The 12,335-nt window shown below is 53.5% G+C and overlaps 1 protein-coding gene across 2 annotated transcripts in view; it reads right to left on the bottom strand.

The window, feature by feature from the left end:
* DDHD1 (DDHD domain containing 1) overlaps positions 1-7,312 on the bottom strand; it is a 61,290-nt gene extending 53,978 nt beyond the window's left edge. Inside the window, exon 1 of one of the 2 annotated variants that reach the window (XM_069018619.1) lies at positions 6,580-7,312. In XM_069018619.1, coding sequence (XP_068874720.1) covers positions 6,580-7,270 — 691 coding nt within the window. In that variant the 5' untranslated portion in view covers positions 7,271-7,312. The remainder of the gene's footprint in view (positions 1-6,579) is intronic. The other variant, XM_069018620.1, reaches the window with a different exon arrangement.
* Between the last annotated feature and the right edge of the window lie 5,023 nt (positions 7,313-12,335).

Raw genomic sequence — 12,335 nt, 5'->3', positions numbered from 1 at the left:
CCAGGGTGTTCCAAGCCCCATCCAACCTGGCCTGGGACACTGCCAGGGATTCAGGGGCAGCCACAGCTTCTCTGGGCACCCTGTGCCAGGGCCTGCCCACCCTCACAGGGAAGAATTCCCAGTTCCCAATCTCCCATCCATCCCTGCCCTCTGGCAGTGGGAAGCCATTCCCTGTGTCCTGTCCCTCCATGCCTTGTCCCCAGTCCCTCTCCAGCTCTCCTGGAGCCCCTTTAGGCCCTGCAAGGGGCTCTGAGCTCTCCCTGGAGCCTTCTCTTCTCCAGGTGAGCACCCCCAGCTCTCCCAGCCTGGCTCCAGGACATAAGTTTTTCAGGAAGGATTTTCCTGGTTTAAGGCATCAGTTTAATTAACACATCCACAATTGCTCTTTTCACAGACCTGATCCTGATGGTCCAAGCCAAAATCCTAAAGCTCACCTTACTGGCCTTATCAAGCAGGAAACAGTCAAAAATCCCTGGGACTGTCGGAACATGAAAAGGGCTGCAGTTTTAGATTTAGAATTATATTTTTACTGAATTCTTATCAATTACAAGAGTTCACTAAACTTCAATCCCAGTGCTCTGAAGCACTTCCACCAGTGGAATTTGCTGCTGGAACCACTGAGTTTATCCCTTATCAGCTCTTTCCACCCCTCCAGGGAGACCTTCGTTTTTTGAAACCACACAAGAACAGCTCCTGTGCCATCTGACCAACACATGAGCACCTCCCAAAAGTGAGTATGTGCTCCCAGCCCATCCACAGTCACGGGGCTTTTGCACAACCCCACCCTCACACCCCGGGTGTGCACTCCTGGAAACCCTGCTTTGTTCGGTTGGAACAACAGGTTCCTGGGAATGTCTTCCAAAATAAAGAACAACAAGACAGTCCCTGTGCACACCTCAGACCTGCCACCAATGAACAAGATGACAGCAAAGGTTATTATGCCCTTGGATGGCTTCAACTCCTCCCTTCTCCACCACAGGGATTATTTTTCCGTGCTCTCCTCCTGAACTCACTTCTTTCTTCCATCTACTCCACGCCAACTTCAGAATTCCTTACCCCTTCATCTCCATGTTTAAATTTTCCTTCCATTTTTTCTAACCCTGTAGGGTTTCCCCTACCAGAAAACCAGCAAAATTTTCACAGGAACCCAGAATGATTTTGTTTGGGAGGGACCTTAAAGCTCATCCAGTCCCACCCCTGCCATGGGCAGGGACAACTCACACTGTCCCAGGCTGCTCCAAGCCCTGTCCAGCCTGGCCTTGGACACTTCCAGGGATCCAGGGGCAGCCACAGCTTCTCTGGACAACAATTTTAGTTTCTTTCACCCTAAATTTCACTGCCTGTGATTCCACTTGCACCTCGTGCTCCATTCATCCCAGTGCTCACTAATGCTGCTTTTTACAACACTTATTATCTACAGAGCTCCTTCTCTCCTGCTCCACACCAGCCACGTTCCAGAATGGCTGCAGCCACTTGCAGCCCACTCACACACATCACAACACACCAGGGACCTTTTCTCCAGCCAACACTCAAACCACTCCTTCACCCTCACTGTTTTCAACCTTATAGATATCTCTGAGACAACTGCTCATGCTTCTTATTTTAATTTCTTGCTCTTTTGCAGGGATTTTTTTTTTTATCTAGGCCTCTGCTCACTAACTGGCACAGTGTCAGCTCTTACACATCCTTGTCATGCTCCTCCAAGGGCTCTGAAAAAGGTGTCTCTTTGCTTTCAGCGTTGTTTTTCCCTAAAAGAGTATCCCACACACGAACATTCACCTGTCATCAGTCTTTAATCCAAGTCTGTCACCTCCAAATTAAATCCCATCCTATTCCTTTGATCTCAACACTGTCCAATCCATGTTCAAGCCCGAATTAAGTCAGAGCAGAACTCCTCATCCTTCTCATCCCACAGACATTTTCTGCTGCCACAGTTACAGCAGAAAACACCCCTCTCACCCACAACTTGTAACCCAAACATTCCCTACATCTCTGCCTTCGTCCTTGTTGACCAATCCAGCAGGAAAAGTGCTGGACCACATCAAAGGACAAGCACAACTTCTAAGCCACATCCATCCTTGGCTACTCTGTTGTAGCTGAACCATTCACCAGAGAACGATTCTGGTCCCATTTAAAGGAGAAAGACAACAGAATTATTTTGCTTAAATATGCTTAAATAAAACATAAAAGCTGAGGGAAGGGAAGAAACTTGCCCTCAGAGACACATCCCAAGTGCTGCCACCTGCCCCCTGGTCTAGTTGAAAGCATCCCAAAAGTCCCAAGTTCTCTACTGAGAGGCCACAAACAAAAGCAGAACACACAAACAAACAAATGTGATTTAATACGTGGAACACTGCAAATCTGAAAGTTATTTCATCTGTGTGTGTTAGGTCACAGAATCCCAGAATGGTTTGGGTTGGAAGGGGCCTTAAAGCCCATCTCATTCCACCCCCTGCCATGGGCAGGGACACCTTCCACTAGCCCAGCTTGCTCTAAACCCTGTCCAGCCTGGCCTTGGACATTTCCAGGCCTTTTGGTCAGGAAGGAACTGGCCAAAATTGAGCTACAAGATATTTTTGAAAGGATGGTACAGGATGGGAAGAACAGAACCAGAAAAAGTAAAACCCAGAAAGATTTAGAGTAGTGAAGGTAACGCTTCACCTTTACCAAGTAAACCATCAGGGTTTTATTTGCAAAAGAATAACACACCTGGAGATAAAAAAGCCATAAAATAGAATTCAGTCTTCAATCAGAATATCCTTTATATAAAGGAAATTGTTATCAATCAAGTTCAAAGATCTGTGTCTGACACACCAAAACCAACGTTCTCAGTGTGCTGTAAAACGACTAAAAGCACTGCTAAAACCAGACTAAACCAAATGAAAGTCACAAACAACAACAAACTCTTGATTCCATACCCTTAATTTTCATCTTGATCACGAAGGCAGCTAAAACAGTTTTTTAAAGCAGCCTAACTCCAGCCTGAGCAGACAGACCTAAAAATTAAGACCCAATGATCCACTCTGTATTCACAAGTACTTCCAGGTTAAAGGCAGTAAAACATTTGTTTTATCAGTACTTCTTCACTTGGGGATGAATCTAGTATACAAACTTTTTTTTCAAATACAAAAATGGGTTTTTTACTTACTAGACTTCAGCAACTATTAGGCAGGAAAATAATATACATTAAAAAAACAAACAAACAAAAAAAACCCCCAACCTTACCAAACCTGTGCCTGGGAGTGGAGTAATTTAAATAAACACAGGCAACTTGAACCGTATCCACGAAAAAAAGCCAGGAAAAAGCAAATACCTGACAGGACAATGGTTGCATGGGACAAACCCACAAGCCAGAAAACAGGAAAGAGTCACCCAAAAGTTCACAGGCCATGGATTCAACAGACTCACCCAGGACTTTGAAAACTCCATAACAAAATGGTTGTAAAGCAGCTCTCTTCAGCTGGGAGGGCTGAAAAGGGCTGGATAATTTAAGATTTAAACAGAAGACCCTTGTATAGAATATCACTCATTGTCATCTCCATAGAAAACAAGAAGCAGCCCTGCTCCAAATTACTGACTTATCTGAAAGCCTACATTAGTAATTTTCATCCTCTTGCACCATTTTTGCTGGTTCTACAGCACTAATTAAATAAATCCCAGAGGTCACAAGGTAAGGATAAAATTCTCTTAATTAATCTGCTCAAATTGTAGCTCAGGCTGATATTCCTGACGTTACCGATGAACCTTGTAGCAAGCTTAAAATGCAGATATAAAAAAATACCTCAGCACATGCCAAGCCATAACCAACATTTCCCTGGCATTGTGGTGCCCCAGGAATTGACAGCTGAGGAACCAACTGCTCAGTGGGGTAGCTGTGTGACAGCAGCATCCCCTGGGGTCCAGCACATACGTGAAAAAAGGCAAAATAACAAAGAGAAAAGCTTCTGACCTTTGCTCTGAGCTGAACCATGAATCAGCAAAACCAGCCAGCAGTTTCTGTTCTCTTCAACGGGCACCTCAGCATATTTTAAGTCAGTTGTACTCATCATACCTCATGTGTGGTCAGAGAGGATTCTCCTGCCTTACTCAGAGGTGTCACAGCTGGTTTGACACTTCCATGCCAGGGCAGCAGCCACCCTTTGGATCCAGAATTACACACACCTTACCAGATGGGAATAATATGGGAATAATGGCTACACCAAGGCCTTCAAAGGCACAGGTGAGACTGAATCCTGGGATCTGACCTTGCTGTTTTCTCAGGTCTGGATGCAGCAGTCAGGAAGAAGGGGAGAAAAGCACCCATAGGGAACAGAGGCCAGGAAATGTGCAGCGAAGAAGTCAAACCAGAAGGCACCAGAAGACCCTTGAAACATCAAAAGTTGATCTGCAAAGGACTGGACCTGCTAATAAGAAAAGACTTGAGCACTGCCCTAATCAGCTTTCTGAGGACTAGAAATCATCCCCGTCATTAGTCTGCTCAGGCCCAGGAGTTTATTTCTCCCCTGCCTCTGGTGCTAACCTCTGGGAATCTCTCCTTCCCAGCACCAGAAATCGTCTCTGCACAGCCTGTGCTGTCATCTGAAACATCTGCTCCTCGAGCTTAATGAGACTGAATCAGCTTCCAAAATGGACAAGGCACAGAGTCAAGAAATTAAACCTTTAAGCTGCTGACGAGCGCAGTCTCTTGCTCCCATTACCAGGGGCAATCCTGCCTCACCTGGCAGCTCTGCTCGCTCCTGCCCCTCTCTCCCTATGGCACAGTTACAGGGATGGCAGCAGTTTCCTCCTCCCCTGGATGTCCTGCATCTTCTCTTCCCAGGAACCATGTGGTGCCAACAGCAAGGGGCTTCAGGGTGGTGGACAGGGAGAAGCAGCTCCAGTTTCTGCTCAAGAAGCTGTGCCCAGGCTCCTCTAGCTCAGAACTCGTGTGGACTGAGACCTCTGCTTGCTCCTGGAGCTCAGTGTCTGTCTGCTGGGGGGATGATTTGAAAGCCAAATTGTCACACAAGTGAACTGGACCATGCAGTATTTATGGACCTCCTTCCTGTAAAGAGGCTGATAAATAGAGGGAAAACAACAGAAAGCCCTGGTTTTCATCTCTGAAAGTTCCCCTGGGATTCCCACCTGAGTCTCAGGATGAGAGAAACCTGCCTGCCCCTCTGCCAAGCCCATGCCAGCACATGCTCAGCTCCTCTACAGCTCACTCTACTGGGTAACATCTCCCTTGTCCTTGAGGGAATGCAGTTGGACAGCAAGTTCTCAAGAACAGCAGGTGAGCTGTGGCACAGCTCGTCAGCCTCAGGAAAGCAGGGACTCACTTGTCCAGCAAGACCCTGGGAGCCCTTCCCACCAAAGGAAAAGTGCAGGGAGCTGGGGTCTTTGCCCTTCTTTCACTTCTGTTCCCCAAGGTCTCCTGTCCTCCAGCAAAGGACACACAAATGCAAGGGGAAGGGTGGCAGAGGGGCTGTATTCCCACCCCATTTTGAAGTTGAGGGGGTGAAGCAAATTTCCCTCTGTTGGAAGGGTAGGAATTAAGCATTACGTGTGTATGAGATGCCTGTTGCAACCCCTCCAAGAGAAAGGAAGAGAAATCCCACTTCATGCCCCCTCCCAGTGGGCAGGTGGTAAGAAAGGAAATATAAAGCACAAGATCATAATTTCCCTAGTGGAGAGGACAAGGGTCACAAAGGGGAAGCCAGGGATAACCCTCGCTTCCATCATTCCTCACTGAAGATGAGGGATCAAAAGTGTGACTGCGGGGAGGAGGGAGTGGACAAATAACTGGTGTTTCTACTCTGCTCCTTCTGCAGGAAAGGTGTGCAGGGAGGGAACTGCGGGAGCACTGAAGGCAAATACCCACCCTCACTCACCCTTTGCTTAGGAAAAGCAGAGCATAAGAAGGTTCTCAGCCACCTTCCCTCCCGCTTTCTTCCACACATGCCAAGAAACGAGCAGATACCCAGACCTCCCTTTTCCATGTCTCTGGGTCCAGGTGTGCATGGCCCAGATCATCTCCTTCAGGTCTGTGTGCACAGGGAGGTGAGAGAGGGAAAGATGCTCAGTTCCCTTTGTGGCTGGAAGTGGCTGATGTGCCCAGTACACCCTGAGTCGGGGGTACCTCATCCCCCGGCGGGAGGGAGGGCGGTCCAGTGTCCCCTCTCTCCAGCACACGCTGAGGGATGCCCAAATCTCTTCCCTTATTTTTCCAGTACACGCTGAGGGATGCCCAAGTCTCCTCCCTTACAAGCGTGCCTGGGAGGGTGCGATGCCCAGTGCCGCGTCCCTGACACTTGGAAGGCGAACTCCCAGTCCCTCCTCGCTCAGGTATGTGCTGGAGATGGGCACGGCGGGTCCTCTCTCCCTGGATAACTTGTCCTGTATCCCTTATACAGGAGCCCAGCGGCAGCAAGGGCGGCCGGGTCCGTGTGCCGGGGCAGGAAGGGCCGCCCGGTGTCCCCGCGCCGGGGTCACCCAGCGCAGGCTCCGTGCGCACGGGGGATGCCCAGCAACCCTCGCCGGGACCACGGGGCACCCCGGCCACCCCCGCTGCCTCCCCCCGGCCGGGACGGCGGCACTTACGGTTCCAATAGACGGGGTAGCTCTCGGCGCTGGCCACATCCACCTCGTAGAGCCCGCTCCGCACGCACACCGGCTCCACGGCCGCCGGCTCCCCCGCGCCGCCGCTGCCCAGGGCGCGGAACGCCAGCTCGATGCGCAGCGAGTCGTAGCCGATGAAGGGCTTCCAGGTCTTGCGGTCCTCGCGGTAGAACCAGCGCACCTCCTCGGCGCCCAGCTCCCGCACCACCTCATAGCGGGGCCGGCCGCCGCCCGGCCGCCGCCTCTCGGGCAGCGCGGTGGCCGCCAGCGAGAAGCCGCTGCCGCCGCTGTCGCTGCTGCCCAGCCCCGCGCCCTCGCCCTCGCTGCCCTCGCCGCCCGTGCCCGTCGAGTACCGCAGCGACGCGCCGGACTCGGCCGAGTCGAAGTCGCCGGCGGCGGCCTCGTCGCTGAGGCTGCGCTCCCGCGGCGGCGCCGCCGGCTCGGGGTCGCCCTCGGAGGAGGAGGTGGAGAGCGCGGCGCGGAGCGGCGGCGGCTGCGGGCGGCGGGGCGGGCGGGCGCGAGCAGCCGCCTCCTCCTCCTCCTCCTGCTCCTGCTCCGCCGCTTCCTCCTCCTCGCCGCGGCTCGGCCGCTCGTAGCCGCCGCTGCCGTAGCCACCGGCTTGGCCGGGCAGGTTCCAAGCGCCCTGCGGCGAGCCGGGCTCGGGGTAATCCATGCCGCAGCGCGCCCTGCCCGGCGGGGCCGCCTCGCCCCGCCCGCCCCCGCGCCCGCCCCGCTCCCGCCCCGCTGCCCCGGCCCGGCCGCGCTGCCGCAGCCGCCGCCGGCTCCGAGCGGGAGGGGGCGGAGCCGCTTCGTCACGCGCGGCGCGACGCGGGCGGGGGCGGAGCGGCGGCGGCGGGGCGGGCGCGGCACGGGGGGACACGGGCGGACACGGGCACACGGCCGGGACAGCGAGTGTGTGGCACCGAGAGCGGCACTGGGAGCGTGGGACAGAGCGTGTGACACGGAGAGTGTGACACGGAGAGTGTGACATAGCGTGTGACACTGAGAGTGACACCGTGTGTGGCACTGTGAGCGTGGGACAGAGCGTGTGACACTGAGAGTGTGACACGGAGAGTGTGACATAGCGTGTGACACTGAGAGTGACACCGTGTGTGGCACTGTGAGCGTGGGACAGAGTGTGTGACACGGAGAGTGTGACATGGAGAGTGACACCGTGTGTGGCACTGTGAGCGTGGGGCAGAGTGTGTGACATGGAGAGTGTGACACGGAGAGTGACACCGTGTGTGGCACTGTGAGCGTGGGACAGAGTGTGTGACACGGAGAGTGACACCGTGTGTGGCACTGTGAGCGTGGGACAGAGTGTGTGACACTGAGAGTGTGACATAGCGTGTGACACTGAGAGTGACACCGTGTGTGGCACTGTGAGCGTGGGACAGAGCGTGTGACACGGAGAGTGACACCGTGTGTGGCACTGTGAGCGTGGGACAGAGCGTGTGACACTGAGAGTGTGACATAGCGTGTGACACGGAGAGTGACACCGTGTGTGGCACTGTGAGCGTGGGACAGAGTGTGTGACACGGAGAGTGTGACAGAGACAGTGTGTGACACCAAGAGCGTGTGACAGTGTGACACCGAGAGTGTGTGACACAGAGTGGGACACTATATGTGACACCAAGAGTGTGTGACAGACAGCGGGTGACACAGAGTGAGATAGCGTGTAACACAGTGAGTGTGACAGAGAGCATGTGACACTGAGAGTGTGACGTGCTCAGACCCAGTGTGTGACACTGTGTGACAGTGGCACTGTGTGACGTACCGTGTAACCCAGTGAGTGTGACAGAGACAGCGTGTGACATGGTCAGTGTGTGACACAGTGTGTGACAGAGAGCGGGTGACACTGTGTGACACAGTATGTGACACTGTGAGTGTGACACACTCAGACACAGCGTGGAACCCTGTGAGTGTGGCATGCTCAGAGCGTGTAAAACTGTGTGTGATGCTCAAACACAGTGTAACATGCTCAATGTAAACCTGTGTGACGCTCCCAGATAGTGTAGACCTGTGTGACATCCTCAGACACACCCACTGTCTGCCTGTGTGACACTCAGACTGTCACACTGTGTGAGATGCTCAGACTGTAACAGTGTGTGACACTCAGTAACACTGTGTGTGTGCGTGTGACACTCAGACTGTAACACTGTGTGTGTGTGACAGACTGTAACACTGTGTGTGTGTGTGACAGACTGTCACACTGTGAGATGCTCAGACTGTAACACTGTGTGTGTGTGACACTCAGACTGTCACACTGTGAGATGCTCAGACTGTAACACTGTGTGTGTGTGACAGTCAGACTGTCACACTGTGTGAGATGCTCAGACTGTAACACTGTGTGTGACACTCAGTAACACTGTGTGTGTGTGTGACAGACTGTAACACTGTGTGTGTGTGTGACACTCAGACTGTCACACTGTGTGTGACACTCAGACTGTAACACTGTGTGCGTGTGTGACACTCAGACTGTAACACTGTGTGTGTGTGACACTCAGACTGTAACACTGTGAGATGCTCAGACTGTAACACTGTGTGTGTGTGTGACACTCAGACTGTAACACTGTGTGTGTGTGTGACACTCAGACTGTCACACTGTGTGTGTGTGACACTCAGACTGTAACACTGTGTGTGTGTGTGACACTCAGACTGTCACACTGTGTGTGTGTGACACTCAGACTGTAACACTGTGGGTGTGCGTGACAGACTGTCACACTGTGTGAGATGCTCAGACTGTAACACTGTGTGTGTGTGACACAGACTGTAACACTGTGTGTGTGTGTGATGCTCCGACTGTCACACTGTGTGAGACACTCAGACACCCTGTGTGAAGCTCTGTGTGCGTGTGACACCCTCAGGCACAGCCTGTGTCCCTGTGTGTGTGTGACACCCCCAATCAGGGTGAACAGCCCCCAGGTCTGCGTTTGCAACCCTCAGTCACAGCCAGCAGCCACGTCTGGTGTGAGACCCCCTCAGCCACAGCCCTGGGCTCCATGAATGACCCCAAACCACACCCTGTGTGTGTGATACCCCTAAACCCCACCCTGCTGCCTCATGGCTGTGGTGATGGCCTGAAACCCTGTGTGGGTGACACACCCTGACACACTGAAGCACATCCTGGGGCCCAGAGTGTGTCACAACACCCTAGGGTACAACCTGTGGCCTCACAGGCAGGCGAGACCCCCTGACACACACCCTGCAGCCCAGTGTGTGCCCTAAAACACAACGCACAGCTTAGTGTGCTTATGGCTCTGACACAACCCTCTGTGATGTGGCCAATGACCCCGAGACACGGGGGTGTCCCCATGAGGGTGACAGATGCTCTTAAAGCACATCTTGTGCCCTTGTGTGTGTGTTTGTGAGGGAGCACATCCTGCAGCCCCACGGGGGATTGAGGAGGGGGGTGGGACACCCCTAAAACTCATCCTGATGCCTTGTGGGGGATGCCAAACAACCCCAGCACTCATCCTGATGCCAAGGGGGGTTCCCAACACCCCAGCACTACTCTTCCTCTCACTCTGCACAGGAGCAGAGGGTCTACAACCTGCAGACACCCTTGTGTGACAGAAACCCCACTCCTTCAAGTATAACTGTGCCCCCCACAACTGGAGAAGTTGGGATTCACCTGGTCTTGTTTGTGTGTGTGAGAGAAAGTTGCTTCCACCCCCAATCCGCACCTGGTAATCAGCAGGAGGGGGTGTTGAAATGCTTATCTGTGTGATAAAACACCTGGCAGCCTGAAAGGATGAGGGAGGGTGTCCAGGATTTACACCTGTGTGGGACAACTCCCTGTCCCAACACACACCCCACAGCCGACGAGGGGCAGCCATGGATCACCTCCAGGGTGCCAGCTCTCCCCCAGCACCCTTTTCCCATGGGCTGAGGGTTGGTGTGGGAAGGAGAGACTCCCAGAAACACACCCTGGCTTACTGGGGTGGGGTCACCTCTTTATGAGACACCCCCCCCTCTTCTCACAACATGCCCAGGAGGGAGGAGGGTACAGTGATACTGCTGTCTCGGGGACGCCTGGGCAGGGATGGGCAGGGAGCTGGTACCTGCACCTCAGTCACCTCTGTGTGTGCCATGTCCCCTCTGTGTGTACAGTGTCCCCCCCACACATATCACAGCCAGGCCAGGGTGCTGCTCTGTGCCCACGGCCCAGGTACACCCTAGAGAATCATGGAATCACTTAGGTTGGAAAAGACCTCCAAGACCATTGGGTCCCCACCTTGCCACCCAGCCCAGAGCACTGAGTGCCATGTCCAGTCCTTCCTTAAACACCTCCAGGGATGGGGACTCCACCACCTCTCTGGGCAGCCCCTTCCAACATCTGACCACCCTTTCTGTGAGGAAACTCTGCCTGATGTCCAACCTGACCCTCCCCTGGCACAGCTTGAGGCTGTTTCCTCTTGTCCTGTCCCTGTCCCCTGGGAGCAGAGCCCGACCCCCCCGGCTGCCCCCTCCTGTCAGGGACTTGTGCAGAGCCACAAGGTCCCCCCTGAGCCTCCTTTGCTCCAGGCTGAGCCCCTTTCCCAGCTCCCTCAGCCACTCCTGGGACTCCAGCCCCTTCCCCAGCTCCATTCCCTTTCCTGGACATACTCTAGCTCCTCAGTGTCTTGTTCTGACAAACCCAAAACTGTCCCCAGGACTGGAGGTGCCTCAGCAGTGCCAGCACAGAGGGGACAGTCACCACCCTGGTCCTGTGGCCACACAGTGGCTGGTACAAGCAGGGTGCCCCAGGCCTTCCTGCCCACCTGGGCACACTCTGGCTCACGTTCAACCAGCACCTCCAGATCCTGTTCCACAGGGCAGTTTTCCAGCCTGGAGCAGTCCATGGGGTTGTTGTGACCAACAGCCTGACAGAGGCTGTAGCTGTGCACTGATTGTACCCCCAGCCCCACCTTCCCACACCTGCACACCTTTTCTAGGGTAAGAACAGGGGAAAGGGGATGACTGGATGTCACCTCTGCCTGTGCATTACCCTGTGCTGGCCTATGGTGGATGGTAGGGTTTTACCCCACCTAAATAGACAGCTGAGGTGTGTGTGAGTGTCATTCTTGTGCCCTCACCCCTAAAAGTCTGTGTGTATGATTCTCCTGAATTTTCAGCAAAAACCCCTCTCAAAGCCCCACTGTCAGTTGTGGGGGGAAAAAAACCCCAGGATACAGAGCCTGTGTTCCTTAATTCCCCCTTCTCCCACACATCCTGCTTGTCTCCATCCTACAGTCTGCAGCGACAAGGGGACTTCTGTGCGTTGCATGGTGCTGGGTGTCCAAAAAAAGGCTTGTGCTCCACCTCCTACATTCACTTTCAGCCGGGGAATCCTGTTAATGGAGTGTGTTAAAACCCAGAGAGGCCAGATTGAGTTCAGGCTGGAAGGGGAGGTGAAGCTTTTAAAAATGTTCACTGCTGGCGTGGTGTTTCCCTGAGTCATTAAAATCCTGCTGAAATGCTGCACATGGATCCTCGGATGCATCAGCAGCGCTTTTCAATCCTAAAAGCTCGAAGAACGTTGATAATTAAACCGAAGGAGCTCTCTGCATGCTTCTTGTACCTTTTCAAATGGAGAAAGAGAGGGAAAAGAGAGGAGACAAACAAGGAACAAGCAAGAAGCCGGGGGAGGAGGCTGTGCCAGGGTGTTTGGCCCCATTGTTTTAGCAACAGGGACATGATCTGTTTGTTTAACCTATCTTTTGCATTCCTAATGAGCTGCACAAGGTAACCTCACC

The sequence above is a fragment of the Aphelocoma coerulescens genome, chromosome 5, assembly GCF_041296385.1.
Source record: "Aphelocoma coerulescens isolate FSJ_1873_10779 chromosome 5, UR_Acoe_1.0, whole genome shotgun sequence".
NCBI classification, from domain to species: Eukaryota; Metazoa; Chordata; class Aves; order Passeriformes; family Corvidae; genus Aphelocoma; species Aphelocoma coerulescens.
The sequence above is the reverse complement of the archived record's forward strand: the minus strand, read 5'-3'. Positions and strand labels throughout refer to the sequence as shown.